Source organism: Oncorhynchus mykiss, chromosome 8 (genome assembly GCF_057628025.1).
Source record: "Oncorhynchus mykiss isolate SJ-2025 chromosome 8, ASM5762802v1, whole genome shotgun sequence".
NCBI classification, from domain to species: Eukaryota; Metazoa; Chordata; class Actinopteri; order Salmoniformes; family Salmonidae; genus Oncorhynchus; species Oncorhynchus mykiss.
The window spans coordinates 28,156,756-28,181,722 of record NC_143029.1 but is presented as its reverse complement, the minus strand read 5'-3'; the positions used below and the strand labels follow the sequence as shown (position 1 = coordinate 28,181,722).

The 24,967-nt window shown below is 42.4% G+C and overlaps 1 protein-coding gene across 2 annotated transcripts in view; it reads right to left on the bottom strand.

Annotated features, from left to right (window-relative positions):
* jag2b (jagged canonical Notch ligand 2b) overlaps window positions 1–24,967 on the bottom strand; it is a 111,495-nt gene that overhangs the window by 41,690 nt on the left and 44,838 nt on the right. Inside the window, exons 4-10 of one of the 2 annotated variants that reach the window (XM_021612192.3) lie at window positions 23,304–23,561; window positions 20,607–20,667; window positions 15,039–15,169; window positions 8,902–9,021; window positions 8,499–8,612; window positions 5,872–5,985; window positions 385–498 (exon numbers count right to left, since the gene is read on the bottom strand). In XM_021612192.3, the coding sequence (XP_021467867.2) occupies window positions 385–498; window positions 5,872–5,985; window positions 8,499–8,612; window positions 8,902–9,021; window positions 15,039–15,169; window positions 20,607–20,667; window positions 23,304–23,561 (912 nt within the window). The remainder of the gene's footprint in view (window positions 1–384; window positions 499–5,871; window positions 5,986–8,498; window positions 8,613–8,901; window positions 9,022–15,038; window positions 15,170–20,606; window positions 20,668–23,303; window positions 23,562–24,967) is intronic. The other variant, XM_021612194.3, reaches the window with a different exon arrangement.

Below are 24,967 nucleotides of genomic sequence, written 5' to 3'. Positions count from 1 at the left end.
ATGCATGTTCATTTTCAATACATTTATGTTTGCAAATTGTCATTGTGAGGGTAGAGTATAGATGGGTATTTTTATATAGTTGATGCATTTTGGCTGTAACAAAATGTGGAGTAAGTCAAGTTTATGAATACTTTCTGAAGGCACTGTATGCAGTTGACAATAAGCTATACCCATCATGCAATAAAAACCAGAGGCAAAGTTGGTGAGTTTTACAGAGACAGCTACGGAGATGGTGGCCTCTTTAGAAAGTGACAATGTGACGTCGCCCAAAGCCTAGAGACCGAGAGGAGTGGTAGAAAAACACGGATCAGTAGCAAGAGTGAAAATAACGAGAGAGAGAGCGAGAGAGACAGTGACGACAATAAAGGGGAAAGGAATACTGACTGATGTCACAGTTTTGTCCAGACCATCCTTGAAAGCAGTCGCAGTGATATCCGCCAATTAAGTTTTTGCAAGAGTAAGCGTTTACACACGGTTTCCCCACACACTCATTCGCATCTGTGGAGGCAGGACATGGGAGTCAGAGTCAACGGGTAAAGGGAGGAAAGAAGGAAAGAGAGGTAGAGGGATAGAGAGTAGAGGTCGACCGATTAAATCGGAATGGCCGATTAATTGGGGCCGATTTTGCCGTTTAAATTATTATTATTATTATTTTAAAAACCTTTATTTAACTAGGCAAGTCAGTTAAGACATTCTCATTTTCAATGACAGCCTAGGAACGTTCTTACCTTGTCAGCTCAGGAGATCCAATCTTGCAACCTTACAGTTAACTAGTCCAACGCTCTAACCACCTGATCACATTGCACTCCACGAGGAGCCTACCTGTTACACGAATGCAGTAAGCCAAGGTAAGTTGCTAGCTAACATTAAACTTATCTTATAAAAAAAACAATCAACGACTGTCGTTGCTCCAATGTGTACTTAACCATAAACATCAACGCTTTTCTTAAAATCAATACACAAGTACATACTTTTAAACCTGCATATTTAGCTAAAAGAAATCCAGGTTAGCAGGCAATATTAACCAGGTGAAATTGTGTCACCTCTTGCGTTCATTGCACGCAGAGTCAGGGTATATGCAACAGTTTGGGCCGCCTAATTTGCCAGAATTTTACGTAATTATGACATAACATTTAAGGTTGTGCAATTGAACAGGAATATTTAGACTCATAGATGCCACCCGTTAGATAAAATACGGAACGGAACAAACGTTTTGTTTGAGGTGATAGTTTCCGGATTTGACCTAAGGCTCGTATTTCTGTGTGTTTATTATAGTTAAGTCTATGATATGATAGAGCAGTATGACTGAGGGGTGGTAGGCAGCAGCAAGCTCGTAATAGTCAAAGGTATATGGTTGAGAGAGAAATAGTCGACGCGTTATAATTCCAGTAATAACTTGCGGCTGAACTTGAAAGGGGTTCCTTCGTTATTTTACCGTTCATGTCTTCCATAGAGAATGCCTTGATCTACTTCAAATAAGGTCAGTGTTTCGTGCAGGCTTAAACCGCCTCGGCGTTTTGATACCCGTGTAAATCTCACTAGGATAAGGTCACGTTTGTCAACATATTTTCATAAATACGCTCTACAAAGAAAACTCCTCGCTTATATTTAGCCAATATTGATCAGAGTCACCTTGTCCTCTTGCTTGTTTGTAGATGACCAAATACTTATTTTCCACCATAATTTGCAAATAATGTCATTTTCTGGATTCCCCCCCCCCTCATTTTGTCTGTCATAGTTGAAGTGTACCTATGATGAAAATTATAGGCCTCTCAACTTTAAGTGGGAGAACTTGCACAATTGGTGGCTGACTAAATACTTTTTTGCCCCACTGTGTGTGTGTGTGTGTGTGTGTATATAAAAATAAATGTTTAATTTTTTATTTAAAATCGGCCGATGAATCGGTAGCGGCTATTTTGTCCTCAAATAATCGGTATCGGCGTTGAAAAATCATAATCGGTCGACCTCTAATAGAGAGGTGAGAGAAAGATGAGTGAGAGGGGGAAGAAAGAGGTGAAAAGGCACATTGAAGCCCCACCACCAACACATCAGCACAAAAGGAGTCCACGAATGGGTCTTCTTGTCAGTCTCTCCCACTTATAACAAACTACATTAAAGAATGGTACAAAATCCCTTTAACATACAAAGGTTTGGGTAAAGCTCCCCTTCATTTTTGGCAAGTGGAGGGAAATGTATAAGCCTATACTACTGGTGAGAGCAATACACTTATTATCCAGTCAGCCATTTTAGTCCAACAAGAAGAAGAGGTTCCACTCTATCCCTGAATCGTAAATAGATCCCTAGTCCCTCCTACGCACACTACATGAGTGGCAAAGAGTTGAAAAGGAGGTTGTGGACTGCATCTCCTCCACCTGTCCTCTCTCAACTCCCTCCATCCAGCCACCCAGATAACTTGTTTGGGCCTATCCCGTCAAAAAAAGCAGATGACACCTGAGACGCTAATCTTTTTAAACCACCTCAAAAAAAATAAAAAAAAGAAAGCCCTGCTGCTTATTATCACATTAAATATTCAGGAGGGGGGCTGAGCCTGGGAGCATGGCCAGTCCACTCCCACACCTGTACTCTTCGAAACCCAAACATCCAACACTCAGGTAGTAAGGGGAGACCAGGTTACGGTTCCAGCTTTGTAAGGGGAGACCAGGTCCCCCCCCAGAGCTTGTTCCCAGGTCATAATCCTCTTTCTGGCACACCACACTTCCTCTCAACAGGTACGAGTGGATAAATAAACAAAGATGAAAGAAAAATGTGACACGGGACTCACGGGACTCAGACAATAGCACTCATGACTTGTGGTCATTGAGGTTCGAGTGTAGCGGTTGCCAAGCAGTTTCCGGTGTACATCGCTGTGCTCTGAAGTCACCCGCATCGTGTTGCGGACAGTAGCCATCTTAATTTGAGCGGCCCAGTGTAATGACCACAGGAGTAATGTAGACTCGATGGGGTGGAAGGAAGTACACACACAAAAACACATATACAAACCAATCATACAGGATTGTACGGCTAGCGATAGCATTGCTCATTGTAATGTGATTGGATGTACACATTTTATTCCTGCAATGTCAATGGTTGCAATCTGAATGGACATGGCATTACTTCCTGTAATTTGAGTGGAAGGGAGGGGGGGCTGAGAATCAGTAAAGCACAGTGCACTACTTTTGAGAAAAAAAATATAGCAGTCTGTAGCGCAGGTACATCGGTCCATTAATACAGGACTAGCAAAGGCCCAGTACACTACTTCAGTGAAGAAAAAAAAGGGTCTGCAGCAGCACCCTCCTTCCTGGGGCTATGGAAGAAACTATTGGTAATTGTCACGCGAGTGGACTCTCCACTGATCAATGGTGTACTTAAAAGGATAGTTCACCAAAAAGCTAATATTAGCGGAAGTAGCTAGATTCACAAATCCAAAGAATGGATTGCCGTCTCTCGCGGTCGATAGACTTCCGTCATGGCAAGTAAGCAAATATGTACATTTGTAATTTGGATGAACTATCCCTTTAATGTCCAAAAATAAAAAAGTTGAACTAGAGTCAGGTTTTTTGACCAATCGATTCTTTATACAAATATATATATTAGAGTAGTATTTAACCCCCTTTTTCATCGCTGCTCAGCAGTACCCTGAAACATGACCCGCCAAACCGAGCTTCTTAACTCGGAAGCCAGACGCACCAGTGTGTCGGAGGAAACACTGTTCACCTGACAAGCGGTCAACCTGCAGGTGCCCGGCCGACCACAAGGAGTCATTAAAGCGTGATGAGCCAAGTAAACCCTCCCTTAAGCCGGACAACGCCGGGCCAATTCCGCGCCACACTAAGGGACTCCCGATCACGGCCGGTTGTGATACAGCCTGGGATCGAACCTGGATCTGTAGTGACACCTCTAGCACTGATGCAGTGCCTTAGACTCCTGTGCCAATCGGGAGGCCCGGGGTCAACATTTTTTACAATGTATTTTCCCCTATATATTAGACATACCCTATGGGGGGGGGATTTTACCCCCTTTTTCTCCCCAATGTCGTAGTAACCAAATATTAGTAGTTACTAACTTGTCTCATTGCTACAACTCCCGTACGGGCTCGGGGGAGGCGAAGGTCGAAAGTCATGCGTCCTCCGAAACACAACCAAGCCGCACTGCTTCTTAACACAGCGCGTATCCAACCCGGAAGCCAGCCGCACCAATGTGTCGGAGGAAACACTGTGCACCTGGCGACCTTGGTTAGCGTGCACTGCGCCCAGCCCGCCATAGGAGTTGATGGTGCGCGATGAGACAAAGATATCCCTACCGGCCAAACCCTCCCTAACCCGGACGACGCTAGGCCAATTGTGCGTCGCCCCACGGACCTCCCAGTCGCGGCCGGCTGCAATAGAGCCTGGGCGATACACTATGTGTTTTTAATAAAATCAACTATATGTCTGATGTTTTAGGCACACTGTGATTAAATAATTATGACACACAAATGACTCAAGAGGGAGCCAAAGATCAAGATCCCATAAACAGAAAAAAATAAAAAATAAAAGTGTTCCGGACTCTCCTCCAGCTGCTGCTGGCCTTTGCAGATTATGCCATTAAGCTCCTAAAGTAGCCGGTAGGTAATAGGCTACAACTGGGGTGGTCAAACTTTTCCATTTGGAGTGCCAATTTATGATTTTCATACACACATTTAGGGAACAGTTTCATTTCATTTATAATAAAATCTTTGCATCTCAATCATTATGTGGTAAATCTAAATTCTAAAGGTAACTTTATTGCTAATTATGTAAAAATTGCCTACATAAAGCCAATAAAAACATTGCAGCCTGAAGGTATAAAATACCCTGATAAAATATCCTATAAATAACATTGTTTATGCATAGCCTGCCTGCAAGGAACTTTATACATTGTATCAACTAACTTGCATCTGGCCTGAAGCGTGCACTAGTAAACTTGCAACATTGTATAAAATATTGTGGCCCCTCAGAGTTTCCCGTGTCACTGAACAGAGACAACTGTAGGCTATTTGCACAAAAACTATATCAGGTAGCCCTATTTTATGTTTCCACCGGATTAGATGATGCATTTTTCCCCCCTTTTCACACTGGGAGCTGGAAAGATTTTACAAATAGGCTACGTTGAAGAACTATTGTCATTGTCAATGGACATAGCCAGATTTAGTTTACTTGCTGTTTGAGGTGAAGAAAACGTCTTTGAAAAGCTTCAGTGGTGGTAAGCTAAGACAAGTCAGAAATACTAATCAGACCCACAAATGGGCACATTTATAGACCTACATTTGCACACAGGCCAGGTAGCCTAGGCCTACTTCTATGCATAATCAGGTGCGTGTCCTTACTCAACTTTGTCTTTTGTCTGTAGAGCTCCTGTCAATCAATAAATTGACAACTTGTAAATGGAAAGAAAAAAACTAAAACTTTTCCTCACAAGTGTAGCCTATGTTGTGTGGGCGACAAACAACGTGTCCACTGACAATTATAATAATACTAATAATAAATGAATGCATTAACAAATGATCGTAACCAAATAAACATTGTGCATTATATATTATGGGAATTAACAGTAAATGTACTACTGGTGAGCCATCCCCGTAGCCTCCGCAATGGATTTGTCCACTGAGACACGTGTGAATCAAGAAAAGGTGTCTCGTCTACCATATATTTTTTTTTTATAAAATAAAAAATGCTATATGACACTGCTTGATAATTTTTTAAAATCTTGGTCGATCAACAGGCCATCGACAAATGTATTAGTAGACTAAATGGGGTCAGCCCTACTTTAATGGATTGTTGTAAAATCATGTCTGGATGCACCACTGAGACATGCAGTCTGATTTGGGTGGGGTGTGTGATCAGGGGGTCTTACCGATCTGGCAGGTCTTCCCACCCCACTGTGGGGGGCACACACACTCAAAGCCGTTCTCCAGATCGATGCATGTCCCGCCCTGGGCACAAGGACTGGACGCACATTCGTCCATGTCTGAGTAAAACCAAAAAGACAAAATTAAATAAAACAGCACAAACACATTGCCACACATTTGGCATACTATACTAAGTCAGTGTTCAACATTTAACAATACATCGCGTTTAATATGAAATAATGTGGTGACCGATTTCGATTGAATACAACCTCTACTTTGTTATCCAGTAACAATTTCTATAAACACAATGGCCCGGTGTGGCTCAGATGGTTGAATTGAATGCATCTTTATTGATTTGCCGAAGGCATTTTACACCGTGGACCATGCTTTGTTGGTGCAAAGATTAAAATGTTGTGGAATTACTGGTCATGCTCTAAATAGGTCATTTATAAACCAATCAAATTGTACACAATGTGTAATGGCGGATGGTTGTAAATCTGAGTCCATAAAGTTGTGCTCAGGTGTTCCACAAGGTTCTATTTTGGGCCCACTGTTGATCATTTTGTATAACATTAGGGCTTATATTGAAACAGTGGATGTTTGTTTTTATGCAGATGACACTGTTCTTTATCAAGTGGTAGTAGTTTATCTTAAGCATTTGAAAATGCCCAACGAGCATTTAACACCAAATAACAGAATCTGTATGATTTGAAGCTGGTCTTGAATTCAGGTAAAACAAAATGCATGGTATTTTCTAATGCCAGGCATGTTACTAATCATGTCATTGCTACATTGGATGGACATACTATAGAGCAAGTCAAAGGGTACAAATATTTGGGTGTGGGGGTTGGTGACAAGCTGAGCTTCACTGTTCATGTGGAGAACTTGATAAGGAAGCTCAAGATAGGTTTTAATTACTGGCATAAGGCTTGTTCTTCTCTGAAGGCCAGGAAGGCGCTGGTACGATACACATTACCGGCAGTCTTTAGTGGTTGGTAGATAGATATATATATATATCTATATGCCTCAACCACTAACTACCCTGAGCACACTTGATTCAGTATATCATGCGGCCCTCAGGTTCATTATCAATCAAACACATCCTTGTGATTTCTACAGCGCCGTTGGCTGGTAGTCATTGACCTTGCAGTCTTAAACACTGGTATACACTGAGTTATAAGGCCATATTGGGTAAAATACCACCGTTATTCTTTAATCAGTTCAGTGAATAATTATTAAAATTACAGTCCCATTCTCATTTGCTCTTAAGAGTAGAAAGAATTAGAACAGGTCATGGTAGAAATAGCTTTAGTTACTCAATTCCATGGTCCTAGAATTCTCAAATGTACATATTAAAAAGTCACGTTGGTGGAGTTTAAAAACACCTGGTCAATGTAAATATCATAGAAGAGTAACTGTCTTTAGGTCAGTTGTTTTTTAGTTATGACATGTAACTGTATGTGTCTATAGTTTAGAGGATTACTGAGTGTCCTGCTAATTCCGTCCTGATTCCAGTAAACGTCTAAAGATTGATAGTATATCAAAACGCTACCCTTCGCTACAATTCCCCTCCGGCATCTTGTTAAAGCGTACCTGAGCTCAATAGTGCAGAGGTGTTGGCTAACTGCATTTCATTATTTTAAAAGTGACCAAAGCCTATTTTCAGGAGCTTGTTGCCACAGAACGCATCAATAACTTATAGCAGCACCACATGCTAAGAGTCTTACGCAGTCACTGAGAAATAGGAAGGGAGTGAGAGAGCAATAAGATAGTTAAAGGGGGAGTCGAAGAGCTGCAGTTGAAAGAGAAAGAGCACGAGAGACATGAGTGAGATGTTAGAGGTAGAGTCAGAGATGCAAGAAAGAGAAAAAAGACAAATAAAGCAAGAGCAATAGAGAAAGCAAAAGAGCAGAGAGAAAGCAAAAGAGAGCGAGAGGGAAGACTGTCATGGTAGCATAACACGATTAGCATAATCCAGGCCCCGGCAGATTAGCTGCTATTAAAGCCCTCTCCTTGCACTTCTGATACGGGCATGGAGAAACAAACACAGGACTTCTGCAATCATACAGTCACTCTCCATTACCAGTGCAATACTTTAGGCCAGATAGCTACACACCTTGGGGGACTAGGGAAAGCACCTTGATGGGACAGGTAGGGGTGGGCACACTGTGTGTGTGTATGTGTGGAAGGTGCAGCGTATTCTCCACACCATGCCACCAATGCGGCCTGGTTCAAAGAGAGGGCAGGTTATGCAAATCACCCTTCCGGGTGAGTCTTCTGCCCGAAGGGTGTCTAATCCTAGCCCCTATGAAGCCGGGGCCCCCCACAGGAGTACACACACACTCTACTGCAGGGATGGCCACCAAGGAGAGGGAAGGGGTTAAAGGAAGAAGAGCGGGATGGGCTAGCTAGAGGGAGAGAAAACAAGTCACAGGCCCTATTCCAATACTTTCAAAATGTATGATAAGACTAGGAATTGGCGCTATAAAATATGATCCTAGATCTGTGGTTTAGGGGCAACTTCCACACTTCAAGCTCGGAGGGAAACGCAAGCGTCACAAAGGAAAGAGTCGGAGGAGACGGTACAGATATGGAGGGAGATGTTTAAGACAAAAAGGGGTGGTGTTCTCACCGTTGGCGCAGGTGGGCCCCTCCCACCCCGGAGGGCAGTGGCACTCGAAACCAGAAGGGACCTCGTGGCACGTGCCGCTGTTGGCACACGGGTCGGACACACAGGCGTGCTCAGCTGTAGAACACACACATACACGTGCAGATACACAAACACATCACTATACAAACGAGCAGGTCAAAATCTGGGAAAAGTCCAAAAGGGGTCAAAATGGAAAAGGACCTTTAAGCCCACCTGGAGTGATAACTAGGGTAAGAGGGCGGAGGTCAAATGGGAACAGGCCTTTAAGCCCTTCCAAAGTATTTGTGAAAAACATGGAAGTAGTCAGCGCGGAGCTAGGATCTAGGGGAAGAAATAGAGCTGGGCCTTTAAGCCTTTTTGAGTGGTAGCTTGTATTCTGTCTCACCTATCTCGCAGGTCTTGCCAGAGTAGCCGTCGGGACAGGCACAACGATACTCATCCGGCTCCGTGTTCATGCAGGTGCCGCCGTTCACGCACGGCTGGTGTCTGCCACAGTAATTCAGATCTGGGCATAATTACACAGATTAGGAACACTAAATCAAGCTCCCCCCCCCCCCCCCCCCCCACCTCTCTTACCCTATAATACTGGTTCTCTACAGCACACCAAATTCGAGACCCCACCAGACACTGAGTGCAGATGTGAAATGACTGGAAAGGTGTAAGCCTATCCTGAAGGCAAGACAGAGCTAAAGTATTCCCATATAGCGCATTTTTAAATACTGTTCAGTTCTACAAAAAAAAAAAAAACCACTTGTCTTGAGGCTAGGGGAATTTAGATTTGGTAAGCACACACTGGATGCGTCCCAAATAGCGCAAAAGGGGTGTCATTTGGGACGCATCCCAAAGTCAGCCAACATAGTACTATGGAAGTGTACGATGTATCAAGTCCTGAGACTGTTCTGTTTTCCCCCCCTAAAGGCCTTGTGAATAAATAAAGAGGGATTGGACCCCACTAGGGACCTGTGGACCTCCTCTCATCCTAGAAAGTACACAGTGACTGAGGGCAGAGGGAGGATTGGGTGTCCCTATGGCCACTAGAGTAAGGTCTTGACACCAGTATCCTATCAGCAGTGACTATCACCATGCTAACTTCACCCTAAGAAGCACGTCAGACTGTACACAACGCAAAGATTGAGTGTAATGCAGTATGAGAATGTCATTTTTCATCACAAAATGGGTGGCTCCTTGTAGTAAGTAGTCCTGCCTATAGGCTTTGCATCATATAAGCAGTCTACTGTTCAAACTATAATTCAAACATTGTAGCCTACTGGCAGGCACAAAACAAGGTAATGTAAAACAAACCTCACCTTTCATTACAAGTAGCTATTATGTAAATATGCAGTTGGTTCTCTTTCAAATTAGCTTACAGTAGTTATTTTTCAAAGTGATTCTTCTTTGTCTTTACCACAAATTGGGAAGACAATGAGAATCTCTGCCATTGCCCCCTTGTGAATGTTGCCATTTGGGAATCCAGGAATGCATGCAAAAAAATAATAAGACTCCACACCCAAGTATTATAACGGCGTGAAGTGGAGCGATTAACACAAATGTACAATTACTACTATGTGTTAGGTGTTTATGCTAACAGCTAGAGGGATTTCCTCTGCTGTAACCATCAGGTTCAACTCAAATAAACACCCAGTAAGTACCCTGTTAGCAGTAACGCTAACAAAAAAGTAGCATTACTACTATCACTATGTACTAGCCGTGTTGTGCGTTTATATAACTATGCCAACAGCTAGAAGGACGTCCCTTTGCAGTAGCCACAAGTTTCCATCTCCACCAGTCATTAGCGGGGCCCGATTGTCAGCTCTGGTTAGAGGTTTCCTCTAGGATCAGTTTTCCCTTGCCAACTCCAAAGCTTAAGTATTACAAAGGGTAAAGAGACCAAATTGATCTTAGATTCATTATCTGAGGCAACTAAAAAAAACAGTCAGGCTTTGGGCCCGGTGTCCCGATAGCGATGGAACTTAGGGTTACTAATTGTTAAAACAATGCATTTTTCCCACAACGGCCGAAGATGTAACATGCGTTCCCCAAAACGCAGACAGACCTTTGGCTAAGTGAGTCGTTAAGGCAGTGTCGATACTGATAGGATCGAAAGAAAGGCAACGCTGCTCTCAGATGAGCTTTCAACATTGAATTCTTACCTTAACATAATTATTCCACAATACTGATGATGGATCAGCTCCTAGAGAGATATTACCTATGGCTGCAAATATTGAGGTGGCGTATCCTAATGCTTAACCTATAAGAACGCATTAACTCAAGATTTGGCACATTGCGCACGTGGTTACATATCATGAAATACATTGAGGTAGAAATTAGATAGGTTGTTCATTCAATTGAAATGTATTTGGCTATGTAGCCTATACATCTGTTAACTGAGATGATTGAATTTTCATTTGATGCATCTTTTTATGCTTTGCTTGTAACAATTGCAATGACATCAGCAACTTTGTATTTGTAGTCAGCTTCATTGTGAAGTTATCGGTGGTCACAGAAAGACATCTCGATTCTGTGTTTAGTAGAGATTTTTGGTGTATAAAATGAAGCGGTAGGGGGAAAACGCATCTAGTGACAGACATAGCCGTTCTACGAGTGGTCTGAGACAGTCTGTAAATAACAAGCTATTTCAACTGCAACTTTAGTAAATGGTTTTGGGAAACACTGATCCTACGAAAGTGCTCACAATGAACTTAGCCTTAAGTTGCATTTGGGAAATCAGGCGATTTTCTACTTTAATTTGTGCATTATGAATAGGGAACAAAGAAACAAAAACAGGATCAGTTACTAAGGGGATTGGTTTGTCTCCACAGCAACCAGCAATGCTGACGCCGCAACAAGCAGCAAATCTGCTTGTGGTAAGATGCAGTAATGCTATTTGTTACAGTGCAATGGTTTTGCGTCTCTGGAACTAGTGGGCATGCTCTGGTCACGGCAGCAATGTTCCAACATCTAGTGGTAAGCCTTCCCAGAAGAACGGAGGCTGTTATAGCAGCAAAGAGGGGGACCAACTCAATATTAACACCCATGATTTTGGAATGAGATGTTCAACGAGCAGGTGGCCAAATACATACTTTTGGTAATGTACTGCAATGCGTGTATGTACAGTTGAAGTCGGAAGTTTACATACACCTTAGCCAAATACATTTAAACTCAGTTTTTCACAATTCCTGACATTTAATCCTAGTAAAAGGATCACCACTTTATTTTAAGAATGTGAAATGTCAGAATACTAGAGAGAATAATTCATTTCAGCTCTTATTTCTTTCACCACATTCTCAGTGGGTCAGAAGTTTACATGCTACCAAATACTATTTGAACGTATTGCCTTTAAATTGTTTAACTTGGGTCAAACCTTTCAGGTAGCCTTCCACAAGCTTCCCACAATAAGTTGGGTGAATTTTGGCCCATTCCTCCTCACAGAGCTGGGGTAACTGAGTCAGGTTTATAGGCCTCCTTGCTCGCACATGCTTTTTCAGTTCTGCCCACACATTTTCTATAGGATTGAGCTCAGGGCTTTGTGATGGCCACTCCAATACCTTGACTTTGTTGTCCTTAAGCCATTTTGCCACAACTTTGAAAGTATGCTTGGGGTCATTGTCCATTTGGAAGACCCATTTGCTACAACGCTTTAACTTGACTGACTGATGTCTTGAGACGTTGCTTCAATATATCCACATCATTTTCCTACCTCATCATGTCATCTATTTTGTGAAGTGCACCAGTCCCTCCTGCAGCAAAGCACCTCCACAACATGATGCTGTCACCCTCATGCTTCACGGTTGGGATGTTGTTCTTCGGCTTGCAAGCCTCCCCCTTTTTCCTCCAAACATAACGATGGTCATTACAGCCAAACATTTCTATTTTTGTTTCATCAGACCAGAATACATTTCTCCAAAAAGTACAATCTTTGTACCCATGTGCAGTTGCAAACCGTTGTCTGTTTTTTTTTTAATGGCAGTTTTGGAGCAGTGGCTTCTTCCTTGCCGAGCGGCCTTTCAGGTTGTGTCGATATAGGACTCATTTTACTGTGGCTATAGATACTTCTGTACCCGTTTACTACAGCATCTTCACAAGGTCCTTTGCTGCTGTTGTGGGATTGATTTGCACTTTTCGCACCGAAGTACGTTCATCTGGAGGAGACAGAATTCGTCCCCTTCATGAGCGGTATCATGGCTGCGTGGTCCCATGGTGTTCATGCTTGCGTACTATTCTTTGTACAGATGAATGTGGTACCTTCAGGCATTTGGAAATTGCTCCCAATGATGAGCCAGACTTGGACGTCTACAATTATTTTTCTGAAGTCTTGGCTGATTTCCCCATGATGTCAAGCAAAGAGGCACCGAATTTGAAGGTAGGCCTTGAAATACATTCACAGGTACACCTCCAATTGACTCAAATGATGTCAAATGGAGGTGTACCTGTGAAATAATCTGTCTGTAAATAATTGTTGGAAAAAGGACTTATGTACAAAGTAGATGTCCTAACCGACTTCCCAAACTACAGTTTGCTAACAAGAAATGTGTGGAGTGGTTAAAAAACAAGTTTTAATGACTCCAACCTAAGTGTATGTAAACTTCTGACTTCAACTGTGTGTGTGATTCGCTTTACATACACACACGTTCAAAAGTTAGGGGTCACTTAGAACTGTCCCCAAAAAATGTGTCCATTAAAATAACATCAAATTGATCAGAAATAAAGTGTAGACATTGTTCATTTTGTAATAGACTATTGTAGCTGGAAACGGCAGATTTTTTATGTAATATCTACATAGGCATACAGAGGCCCATTATCAGCAACCATCACTCCTCTGTTCCAATGGCACATTGTGTTAGTGTTGTAACTTTAATGTGTTAGAGTTAATGTTTAAGTTAATTAATTGAGCTGTATCTAAAGACATTTCTTTACAGTTATTTACATATGTAATTGTATTGGTTAGTATTGAATTGCGCTTTTGACTGCAAGTTCCAGAATGCCTTGCAACAGGAATGAGAGAGACAACGCGGCAGTTATGCGCAGGTGCAAGGTGATTAAGCTGATTTTCTGCTAGCATCTTACCTGCATTGCTCTGTAGAATCTAAAGTTGTTAAATGTAACGTGAACAAGTATTATTACTAAAAGAAGCTTTCATTTCAAACCCGACGTCCCGAGTCATTACTTTGAAGACAGTTAATCTAAAAATGAGCTAATCCAAGATTTTAGAAGGCAAATTGATCATTAGAAAAGCCTTTTGCAATTATGTTAGCACAGCTGAAAACTGTTCTGATTAATGAAGCAATACAACTGGCCTTCTTTGGGCTAGTTGAGTATCTGGAGCATCAGCATGTGTGGGTTCAATTACAGGCTCAAAATGGCCAGAAACAAAGACCTTTCTTCTAAAACTCGTCATTCTATGCTTGTTTGCAAAAATGAAGGCTATTCCATGCGAGAAATTACTAAGAAAAACACCAGTCTCAACGTCAACAGCGACTCCGGGATGCTGGCCTTCTAGGCAGAGTTCTTCTGTCCAGTGTCTGTTCTTTTGCCCATCTTAATCCCTCTCTTATTGGCCAGTCAGATATGTATTTTTCTTTGCAACTCTGCCTAGAAGGCCAGCATCCTGGAGTTGCCTCTTCACTGCTGACGAGACTGGTGTTTTGCTGGTACCATTTAATGAAGCTGCTAGTTGAGGACTTGTGAGGCATCTGTTTCTCAAATTAGACACTAATGTACTTGTCCTCTTGCTCAGTTGTGCACCAGGGCCTCCCACTCTTTCTATTCAGTTTAGAGACAGTTTGCGCTGTTCTATGAAGGCAGCAGTACACAGAGTTTTACAAGATCTTCAGTTTCTTGGTAATTTCTCTCATGGAATAGCCTTCATTTCTCAGAACAAGAATAGACTGACGAGATTCAGAAAAAAGGTCATGTCTGGCCATTTTGAGCCTGTAATCAAACCCAAATGCTGATGCTCCAGATACTCAACTAGTCTAAAGGTCAGTTTTAAGCTGTGCTAACATAATTGCAAAGTGTTTCCTAATGATCAATTTGCCTTTTAAAATGATAAACTTGGATTAGCTAACAACGTGCCATTGGAACACAAGAGTGATGGTTGCTCATAATGGGCCTCTGTACCCCTACGTAGATATTCTATTTAAAACAAAATCTGCCATTTCCAGCTATATTAGTCATTTACAACATTAACAACGTCTATACTGTATTTCTGATCAATTTGATGTTATTTTTATTTTTTTGTTTTTCTTTCAAAAACATGGACATTTCTAAGTGACCCCAAACTTTTGAACAGTAGTGTATCCACACACAGTATAATACGCGCATGCATCCAAACTGGTCATGGTCAGTCCGTATTCCACGCCACCTTTGTTTCATGCACCAGGTATTGTCGTCAGACCTCAATCCCAAATGACTGGGAAAGACTGGCATCTACCTGGGTGGAAACGTCCCTTTTAAAATGTACAGTATTTGACTTGATTTCACTTAAAATGCAAGCCATGGAGTGCATGTGCGCCTATGCCTTACCTTTGTCACACAGCAGGCCTCCCCAGTTGCGCTCACAGCTACATTGCCAGGGTATGACACAGGTCCCGTGAACACAGCCTGGGTAGGGGACACACTCGTCACAGAACTGGCCCTGCCAGCCATAGTTGCACCTATGGACATCAAGGGCAAGCGTCATCAACACACACATGTTCATTGGGGCACGCAATGGAAAATGGTTGTCACAGAATGAGCATGTCTCATGGGAAGTCCAGGTAGACAATGTTTCAGTAAGATTTCCACTGAAAAAGTCAGGCTATTGTCAATCGCGAAAGAGCAAGTAATTCTAAATGAATCCAACCTCTTTTCACCCATCCCTCCATCCATCAAGGCCTTGTGCCAACTAACCTCTTTTCACCCATCCCTCCATCCATCAAGGCCTTGTGCCAACTAATCTTAGCAGAACATTCCAGGGCACTAGAGGTTAAGAATACTTCCATAGTTCCATAGGGGCCAATACATTTGGGGGGAGGTTCCTAGGCTGTTGTGGCAGTACGCTGTGTGTGGTGAGTCAAAGCATCAGTGCGTGTGTGTGCACCAATCATTTCACACAGCAGCACCCTGCTATTCCAAGGCCAGTGGTTTTCCGATACGGAGCAGTCAGTCAGCCCAGCTGTCTTGTCAGTTTTGGAGCGGCTGGAGGTATTTTGAGCCTTGCTCTCCTGCAGCACCGGCACGTCCAGCTGCTGCTCCTCTCACAGGCAAGGTCTCCATAACTCTGCTAGACGCATACCTAGCATGCTGCTCCTCCACTGTATAGGAGGCTTGAGAAGTGTCCTGTTAGCAGTAGCTCAAACACATGTACAACATGACCAATTGCAGCTGTGCGAATATTTATGCTAACAGCTAGAGCAGAGTTTTGCCTAATTTTGCCACGCGGCCAGGCCGCATGGCACCAATGTCCGGAGGGCTGCACTTAAAATGTATTGTATTTCCTCAGTGTCAAAATTAGCCAAAAATTGTCTTTAGCTTTCATTTTGATAACTGTTAGCAAGCTAGACAGAGTGAAAAGACTAACTATCCTTTCTATACAGTTTCAATTTGGTCATTTCAATGTGGGACGGATTGAATGGGCTTGCGGGACACGTTTGACACCCCCGCCAAGGATGTGCCCTTGCTGTAAGGCTAATGCTACGCCAACAGGGGTAAAATTCCTCAGGCTAACAGTTCGTTAGATCTTTTGCACGGTTGAAGTCAGTTAATTTGCATCGGAGGCCAGTCAACGGTTTCCATTCTTCCATTGTTGTCATGGTAAGAGCATAAATAGCTTCAATCTTACTCTGTATTTCAAAGGGTTTAGACATTTAGGCCCATTTATCCATTTAACTAAAAAGACATATTGCTGCATAAAGTATAGCCATTTTTTATTATTTATCCAGAATCAAATTCAAATGTATTTCCACACTCATTATAAATGTGCTTTACAGTAGTAGACCCTAAAGAGCAAGAAACAAACTATGCTTAGCTTCACTATAGCTGTGAATGTTTTCAGCCTACACATCAAATATGGCTCCAGTCCAAATCCACCTCTAATGACTCCTTTGAGGTATCCAAAATAGCCCCTGCCCCCCCTTCTCCCACTGGAGATCTTTCCAAACTCTCTGTGCCTATGAGGCTGCCCAAGGGCGATTGCGTGTATATTTAAACTTAAGTGTACACTCGGCTCATGGGGTTGCCAGGTTACGCGTTTACTAGTAGTATCACATAGTATATTTCCAGAACCCTATAGAGACCAATTTTTCACATTTGTTATTTTTTTCCCCAGAAATGAATGCTTATGGGTACCTTTGTGTCTGTAAAATGACTATTATTAGATTTTAGATTCAAATGGGTTGTTAAAACATATATACTTATCCATTGTGAAAATTACATTCCAGCTAAACATGTGTATTTTACATACAGATCTTATATTACTGTGTGAGATATATATATATATATATATATATCTCCCCCTGCAAAAAAAAAAAAAAAAAGTCCTCACTGTCAACTGCGTTTATTTTCAGCAAACTTAACATGTAAATATTTGTATGAACATAAGATTCAACAACTGAGACAAACTGAACGAGTTCCACAGACATGTGACTAAGAGAAATTGAATAATGTGTCCCTGAACAAAAGGCAGAGGTGGGGGGGGGGGGTCAAAACCAGAAGTCAGTCAGTATCATTAGGTACTGCGCAGTGCATCTCCTCATGGACTGCACCAGATTTGCCAGTTCTTGTGGTGAGATGTTGCCCCACTCTTCCACCAAGGCACCTGCAAGTTCCCGGACATTTCTAGTTCCCGGACATTTCTGGGGGAATGGCCCTAGCCCTCACCCTCCGATCCAACAGGTCCCAGACGTGCTCAATGGGATTGAGATCCGGGCTCTTCGCTGGCCTTGGCAGAACACTGACATTCCTGTCTTGCAGGAAATCATGCACAGAACGAGCAGTATGGCATTGTCATGCTGGAGGGTCATGTCAGGATGAGCCCATATGAGGGAGGATGTCTTCACTGTAACGCACAGCGTTGAGATTGTCTGCAATGACAACAAGCTCAGTCCGATGATGCTGTGACACACCACCCCAGCCCATGACAGACCCTCCAGAGTAAAGGCCTCGGTGTAATGCTCATTCCAGCGACAATAAATGCGAATCTGACCAACCCTGGATGAGACAAAACCACGACTCATCAGTGAAGAGCACTTTTTGCCAGTCCTGTCTAGCGACGGTGGGTTTGTGTCCATAGGCGACGTTGTTGCCTGGTGAGGACCTGCCTTTACAGGCCTCATGCAGAGGAGCCGGGACACGGGTAATCTTTCTTGCTGTTTTTCAGAGTCAGTACAAAAGCCTCTTTAGTGTCTTAAGTTTTTATAACTGTGACCTTAATTGCCTACCGTCTGTAAGCGGTTAGTGTCTTGACGACCGTTTCACAGGTGCATGTTCATTGTTTATGGTTCATTGAACAAGCATGAGAAACAGTGTTTAAACCCTTTACAATGAAGATCTGTGAAGTTATTCGTAAAAATCCAAATTCTCTTTGAAAGACACGGTCCTGAAAAAGGGACATTTCTTTTTTCACTGATAAACACGCATACTTTTAAATAATTTTTAAAAAACTTCAAAAATATTTGCATAACTTTATTAAAACCAGTTGCGACGAGCAAACCCGGATCCAGGATCCTATTTATAGCCTCAAGCTCATTACCATAACGCAACGTTAACTATTCATGAAAATCGCAAATGAAATGAAATAAATATGCTAGCTCTCAAGCTTAGCCTTTTGTTAACAACACTGTCATCTCAGATTTTCAAAATATGCTTTTCAACCATAGCAAAACAAGCATTTGTGTAAGAGTATTTATACCTAGCGTAGGATTTAGCGTAGCATTGAGCGGGCAACATTCACAAAAACAAGAAAAGCATTAAAATAAAATAATTTACCTTTGAAGAACTTCGGATGTTTTCAATGAGGAGACTCTCAGATAGCAAATGTTCAGTTTTTCCAAAAAGATTCTTTGTGTATTAGAAATTGCTCCGTTTTGTCCATCACGTTTGGTTACCAAAAAAACCTGAAAGTTCAGTCATCAAAACGCCTAACTTTTTTCCAAATTAACTCCATAATATTGACTGAAACATGGCAAACGTTGTTTAGAATCAATCCTCAAGGTGTTTTTCACATATCTCTTCGATGATATAACGTTCGTGGAAGTCTGGTTTCTCCTCTCTATCAAATGGAAAAATAGTTGCACCTGGCGTTTGCGCACCAATTTCAACGCAGGACACCAGGCGGACACCTGGTAAATGTAGTCTCTTATGGTCAATCTTCCAATGATATGCCTACAAATACGTCACAATGCTGCCGACACCTTGGGGAAACGTCAGAAAGTGTAAGCTCATTCCTGTCGCATTCACAGCCATATAAGGAGACAATGGAAAACAGCGCCTCAGAAATTTTGCTCATTTCCTGTTTGAAGTTTCATCTTGGTTTCGCCTGTAGCATCAGTTCTGGGGCACTCACAGACAATATCTTTGCAGATTTGGAATGTGAGAGTGTTTTCTTTCCAAATCTGTCAATTATATGCATAGTCGAGCATCTTTTCGTGACAAAATATTGCGCTTAAAACGGGAACGTTTTTCATCCAAAAATGAAATACTGCCCCCAGAGGTTCAAGAGGTTAAAGTAATTTGTGACATTTGAATGTAAAACATTGCAGTGCTACTTTTTTCTCTGCAAGTGAGGCAGATATAGCATTTTCAAAAGAGACTGATTGTTGCTCTGAAATGAAACTTGTCTGTCACTGAACAATCCCCATGCCATGATTGGATATATAGCGTTTTGGAATTAAACTTCACAGGTAGGTGCATAGGCTCAGGGTGGCACGTTGGGTCCAATTTGAGCCTCTGTTACACTTTGACTAATGCTAGAGTCCATTTAAGAACAGAGGTTGCAAAATACCATGAGTAGTCGAGGAGCATTGTAAGGGCTCAACAATGTGTCGGGGAAAGTCTATTGCTTCGACCAATATAACATGTGTACCCACCAACACAGTGAACCGCTGCAGCTCAAGACCTCGTCTTGAGGTCTTCTTTTTTTATATATATCTGTACTGTCAGAGCCCGCTGAGGTGCCTCAACAAAAATTACTTTGGATCGAGTACGATGAGGCCTTTCAATTGGATTCGTTACAGAGCGAGGAAATGAGGTTGCCGCTCACTCAACCCCGGCACATTCTGAGTGGCCTGTTAGCAATAATGTGGCTCGTACCAGCGCTCCCTTCCTGATGACGGCAGGGAAGCTAGTCAGTCCATCCGGTAAGATGGGGGAGTTGGTTGGGGGAATGTGGGAAGTTTAGGTGATTGACAGGATATTGTGTAATATCCTCCCTTCACAGGGAAACAAATATATCAGGCTCTCCATTCCGTAGCCCTTTACACACGTACCCTTATATGGATTGAAAATGGCAGATTCGGATACTGATAAGCACCTAAATTGGAGCGCAGTGGCTGTACTGTAACATGCTATACATGACGTCAGAGCTCACAGTCTATGCATCACATCTCTGTATGGGTCTTAACTGACAGTCATTCTGAAGAAGTTGCCCTGATCCCTACCGCTAATGGGAAACTTTTGCAAATTGTCAGATTGAGGGAAAAGCTGTAAATTATGAGGGCTCCATCTATTTTGAAAGATGAGACTGAGGATTAAAATAAATACCACTGATGTCATGCAAGGAAGCCAAACATCCGCGAGTCCAAATGTGCACTTCACATTTCCATATCATAAAACTCTTATGATCACTATGTTTGATGTACAGTTACAAAATGACATGGCGTTATACCCCGGGTTGCCCTGAACAGAATGAGTCGGTTGTACGTGAACACAATTTGCCGCAGGCCATATCTCAATGCACTCATGACTCCATTCTAATGTTCAGCTCAACCACAAATATTGATATCATATTTATAAGTTACATCGTAGGCAGAAAACCTTGGTCATAAAACAATATTACGTTGTATCGCTTAGCTCAGTGCAAATGATTTGTGATAAGGAGATGTTAAAGGAGCTTACTTGCATTCCCCCGGGACTGAGCAATCTCCATGTAACAGGTTGCAGCCTTGCTTGCAGATCGCTGTGAGAGAAAGAGAGGGAGTAGAGAGGGTAAACGAGAACAGAGTATTAAGAGAAAGAGCAAGAAAGAGTAAGCGAAGGGGGGGCAGATGGAGAAGGGATCGTTTATTTGCTTTCACTCAAAATGCAAAACAAGGACCCCCAAAGAAAACCTCTTATCCACCCTCCTCTGATTTAGTGAGCCCCGCCATCTCCCCCAAACTACCACCAGGTATCGTTTGGATCCCTTTCAGAGCAATTTTTTTATTTAGGATGACTTCGGAGAATGATGATCCACGACAAACAGCGCATCAGGCCATATTTTGACAAAACCTACTGTCCTGCTGATGTGGCTTTCTGGACATTGCAGACTGTCGAGAAGAGACCATTACTGCTCCAAATGGTTGCCCAAATCAGGCCTAGGACAGATTCTTTTGCAATGAAACATTAAACACAGGGCTTTTAGCAGTTATTGAAATGGCATATCCACTGCAGTTTACAGTCTAGAATTCTTTACTCAAATTTTTTAAATAAAAAAATATAAATAAAACGCATTATTGCATTGTGGTGTTATAGCCTGGGTATGTTCAAAACCTTAATTTGGTGAGATCTGCGCTGCGTGCCGGCGGGGACTGGAGCGAAGCAAACTATCTATCGTAGGTTGTCATTTCATAATCTTATTAAAATATATACTTCACTGTAAATTCATTAGGTATTCACTCTACTGTTAGGGCTAATATTTAGCTAATGCATGATGGGTTGCATACACTTTAACCTGGGCTACACCGTCCTCACGGTTCACTCTGCGCATCTACGCACCTGGCCTCTCAGCTACTCCTCTTGGAATCCTAGGAAAAACTAGACTACAAATCGCTTATTGTAAACTTAATTCATAGCATTATAATTACTACTACCCTATCGAGGAGAGATTCCAGCTTGATGAATGTAAAATAGGGGTGTTTGAAAGGAGAGAGAGAGCGCACGCGATGGTGTGATCACGTTCACCAGTGACAACATTGTTGCACTGATGCATTACAAAATGGTTGCACAGGACAGAGGAGCACAGTGAAAAAAAGAACCCCCCAAAAAATACTACCATTAGAAAAATGTAAAATCCCTTGCAAACCACTTGAGCTACGAAGAAAGCAATGGCTTGATGTAAGACACGCAGGCTAAACAGCGTTTGTTGTTTGTTTAAATATGAGTTTCAATGTGTTTATTAGATGTACATTAAAGTATTAATTGCAGTGTCACTATGACAATGAACACACCCTGAAGCACTGAATGGTCGGTTGACACCTTATTGAAAGGTCTAGAGCATGGAGTAGGATGCGTCCATCAGCTGACTGACAGGTGTAGCCTACTACAGAATGATAAACACCCAGTCCTGAGACAGCCTCTGTGCCAGTGTGTGTGCATGCTATTTTCACGACAGCTGCGGCACGAGGGGGAATAGACAGGGGTGGCTAGTCTAACAAGCTTTAAAAAGGTGATCTCAGTAATATCTCTTCTCCACATAATGTCTATGATAAAGTAGTAGGGGAATTTCAATCTTTGAGGTGAAATTAAAATGGACAGCATGCTTTAGAGAGCGTTCAACTAGCTGCCAAGCATCTGCCCTTTTGCCCTACTACGAAAATGTGCCTTCGTGGATTTTTGGAATTTTCTGAAATACTTATTTTATGAATTGCACATCAAAATGCAAATTTCTTGAATCTCAGAAAAAACCACCTCCCCAAGAGTGCACTCGTCAGACTTCATGTAGTGGCCACTGGGACACTTGAATACTGGTAGGAAGCTACTTTGAGTTGGATGTGTCACACTGTTAGGGACAAAGAACGGCTCAATTTGGCTGCTTGCCAGTAAGAGATATCAGCAGCAGAGCAAATTCAAATCAAGTAAAAAACACGTTTGTTTCAAAAGCATAGCTAAATAGCATATCTACATCATTCACTCAGAGTCACTGGCACTAGCTTGCGGTCGCTGTTGTAGAAAATAAAATAGGCTTATATAAATGTTGACATTTTGGCTGCAGAGGCTGTTGGTATGTTATGAATTTCGAGTTGTGAATAATGAAAGTCAGGGCACCTGCCTCCCTTTAGGTCCCTGATGGACATTATTTATGGTCAGAGTGGCCTAGCTGGCCATCTTCAGTGTATACAAAAAAACATGTTAAAGAAATAGAAGGTCCTCTATGGTCGAAAACAATAGAACAGTAGTTTAAGCATCTGAAATGACTTCTTTCAAGAGCATGATCAGGAAAGAAACTAATGCAGTCATACACTAAAACAATTGGAATTGAATGTGTAAAAAAAAATAAAAATAAAAAATAAAAAAAATAAAAAAATAGCTGAAATGTTACAATATAGCAGCTTTAAACTGACTACATTCTATTGGAAGCATGTACTCCGCAGATCAAGGAGGATTACCAATGGACTATAAAATCAGGGGAGCGGGCCATTTACATTTATCAAGCAGCGGAGGCCATAGATCGGCTTTTAATAAAAAGGCTACTGTTTATACCTATAGCACTTGGACTAAAGAGCTCAGAGCTTGCTAGCATGCGCAGTACCCATATACCATTGCCACCTGATGGAATTTGTCCCCTCCTCCGCTGAATTGGGATCATATGCTAACATGCCAAGATCGCCAACTCACCCGTCTGGCAGTCTTCGCCCATCCAGCCCTCCAGGCACACGCGGTTGCCGGACTGCTCGCAGCGGTAGTGGCCGAAGTAGTCGTCACGTGGCCGGCACTGCTTGTTGCACTTGCTGCCGTAGTAGTTCTCGTCACACTTGAGACGGATGCGGTACTTGAGGCGCGCCACGGGCCCATCGTGCTGGATGGTCTGCCAGTGGTCGCCAGGGTTGATCATGCCTGTGTGGATGCTCCGCTCAATCAGCAGCTCCTCGTCATCTGCCAAAAAAGGAAGATTAAAACGAAAGTTTCAGGTTATGAAGAAAAACATTTCAAATGGTCCTGACGGTCAATGAAATTGTCAACAGAGAATGGCATTTCCAAGGGTGTAAGTGTAATCAAGGTATAACATGTTGGTATTCATTAAAATTGAAGTTTGTTAGATCAGGTTAAATTGTGAATTTGCAGTCTGATTTAGTTTATTATAGTCATTATAAAATCAGAGGCATCTGAGAAGATGGGCAAACTAGCTCAGCAGGCAGAATCTGAGCCCATTCAATCACGCCCGTGAGAGGTTAAAGTAAAGAAGAAAAACAAAACAAGGAAACTCAACATTAAAATTAGACAGAAAGTACGTAGAATTTCTAATGGACCTATACATTTTCAAATAACTACTATTTTTCTAACCTGCAAATTGATTTTGACAAACAAAATTGGTCCGCCCGAAAAATCTGTGCAGCCCTCCAATGGCGGCAAGCTTTATGCCATTTCAAAACCCCAATATGGCCCTCGAACCAAAAGGTTAACCCACCCCTGGCCTAAAGCTTAATATAGTTGGTGACCCTTGACCTAGTGCATTGTCTTTGATGGTTGCAAGAATACACCAGGACTGCGCATCAATAAAATTGATTCCTTGTTACCGTTGTTAAATAGGATTCTACTTTATTGCTTCCAACAATTCGATCAGTGATAATGAGGAGACTGAAAGTCTACTTTCACAAGACACAACTTGCCCCGATTAACCTGGGAAGACCTGCCACATCCAATTCAGCAGTGTCCAAATTATTATCTCACTAGCTCATACAGAAACAACCAACACAAAGAGTAGATTAAAATCTGTGGTGTGAGGGAGATGCTCACATGGTGGTCCAGTCAGCAAATGACCACCTGAATTTGAAGTACCCAACTCAATCTATAGCAAAACAACCATTTTGCTATCCTCAGTGGTGTATGCTAATACCGCTATGCTCTTTGCATCCAAACGGGCATTGCTGTTTATGGGGGGGGGGGGGGGGGGGGGGTGGAAAGGTGCTTGCCCGCAGCATGCTACGCTCACAATAACTATTCAATCTCTCTGCTCGGCCAACTCCGACAATGAAGGCACTCTATCACAGTGGGATCAGAGACGACAAACAGACGCTGTGGAAATAGGGGGCCTGCGATTTCCTCTGCCCCAATGCTCCGGGCTGCCCCGCCTCCCTTGCGTTCCTTTACAACACATATCCCAATCTCATGAGCGCGCGCGCACACACACACACACACACACCTTCCTCTGACAACATCGGACAAATTAAGCAACAATAACAGAAATAACCCCCAGTGCTTCCAGACAGAGAACAATGGCCCCCGGGCAGCGCTGTTCAGTGTCTAAACACTGAGCAGTCCACAGCACATCCTGCTTGATA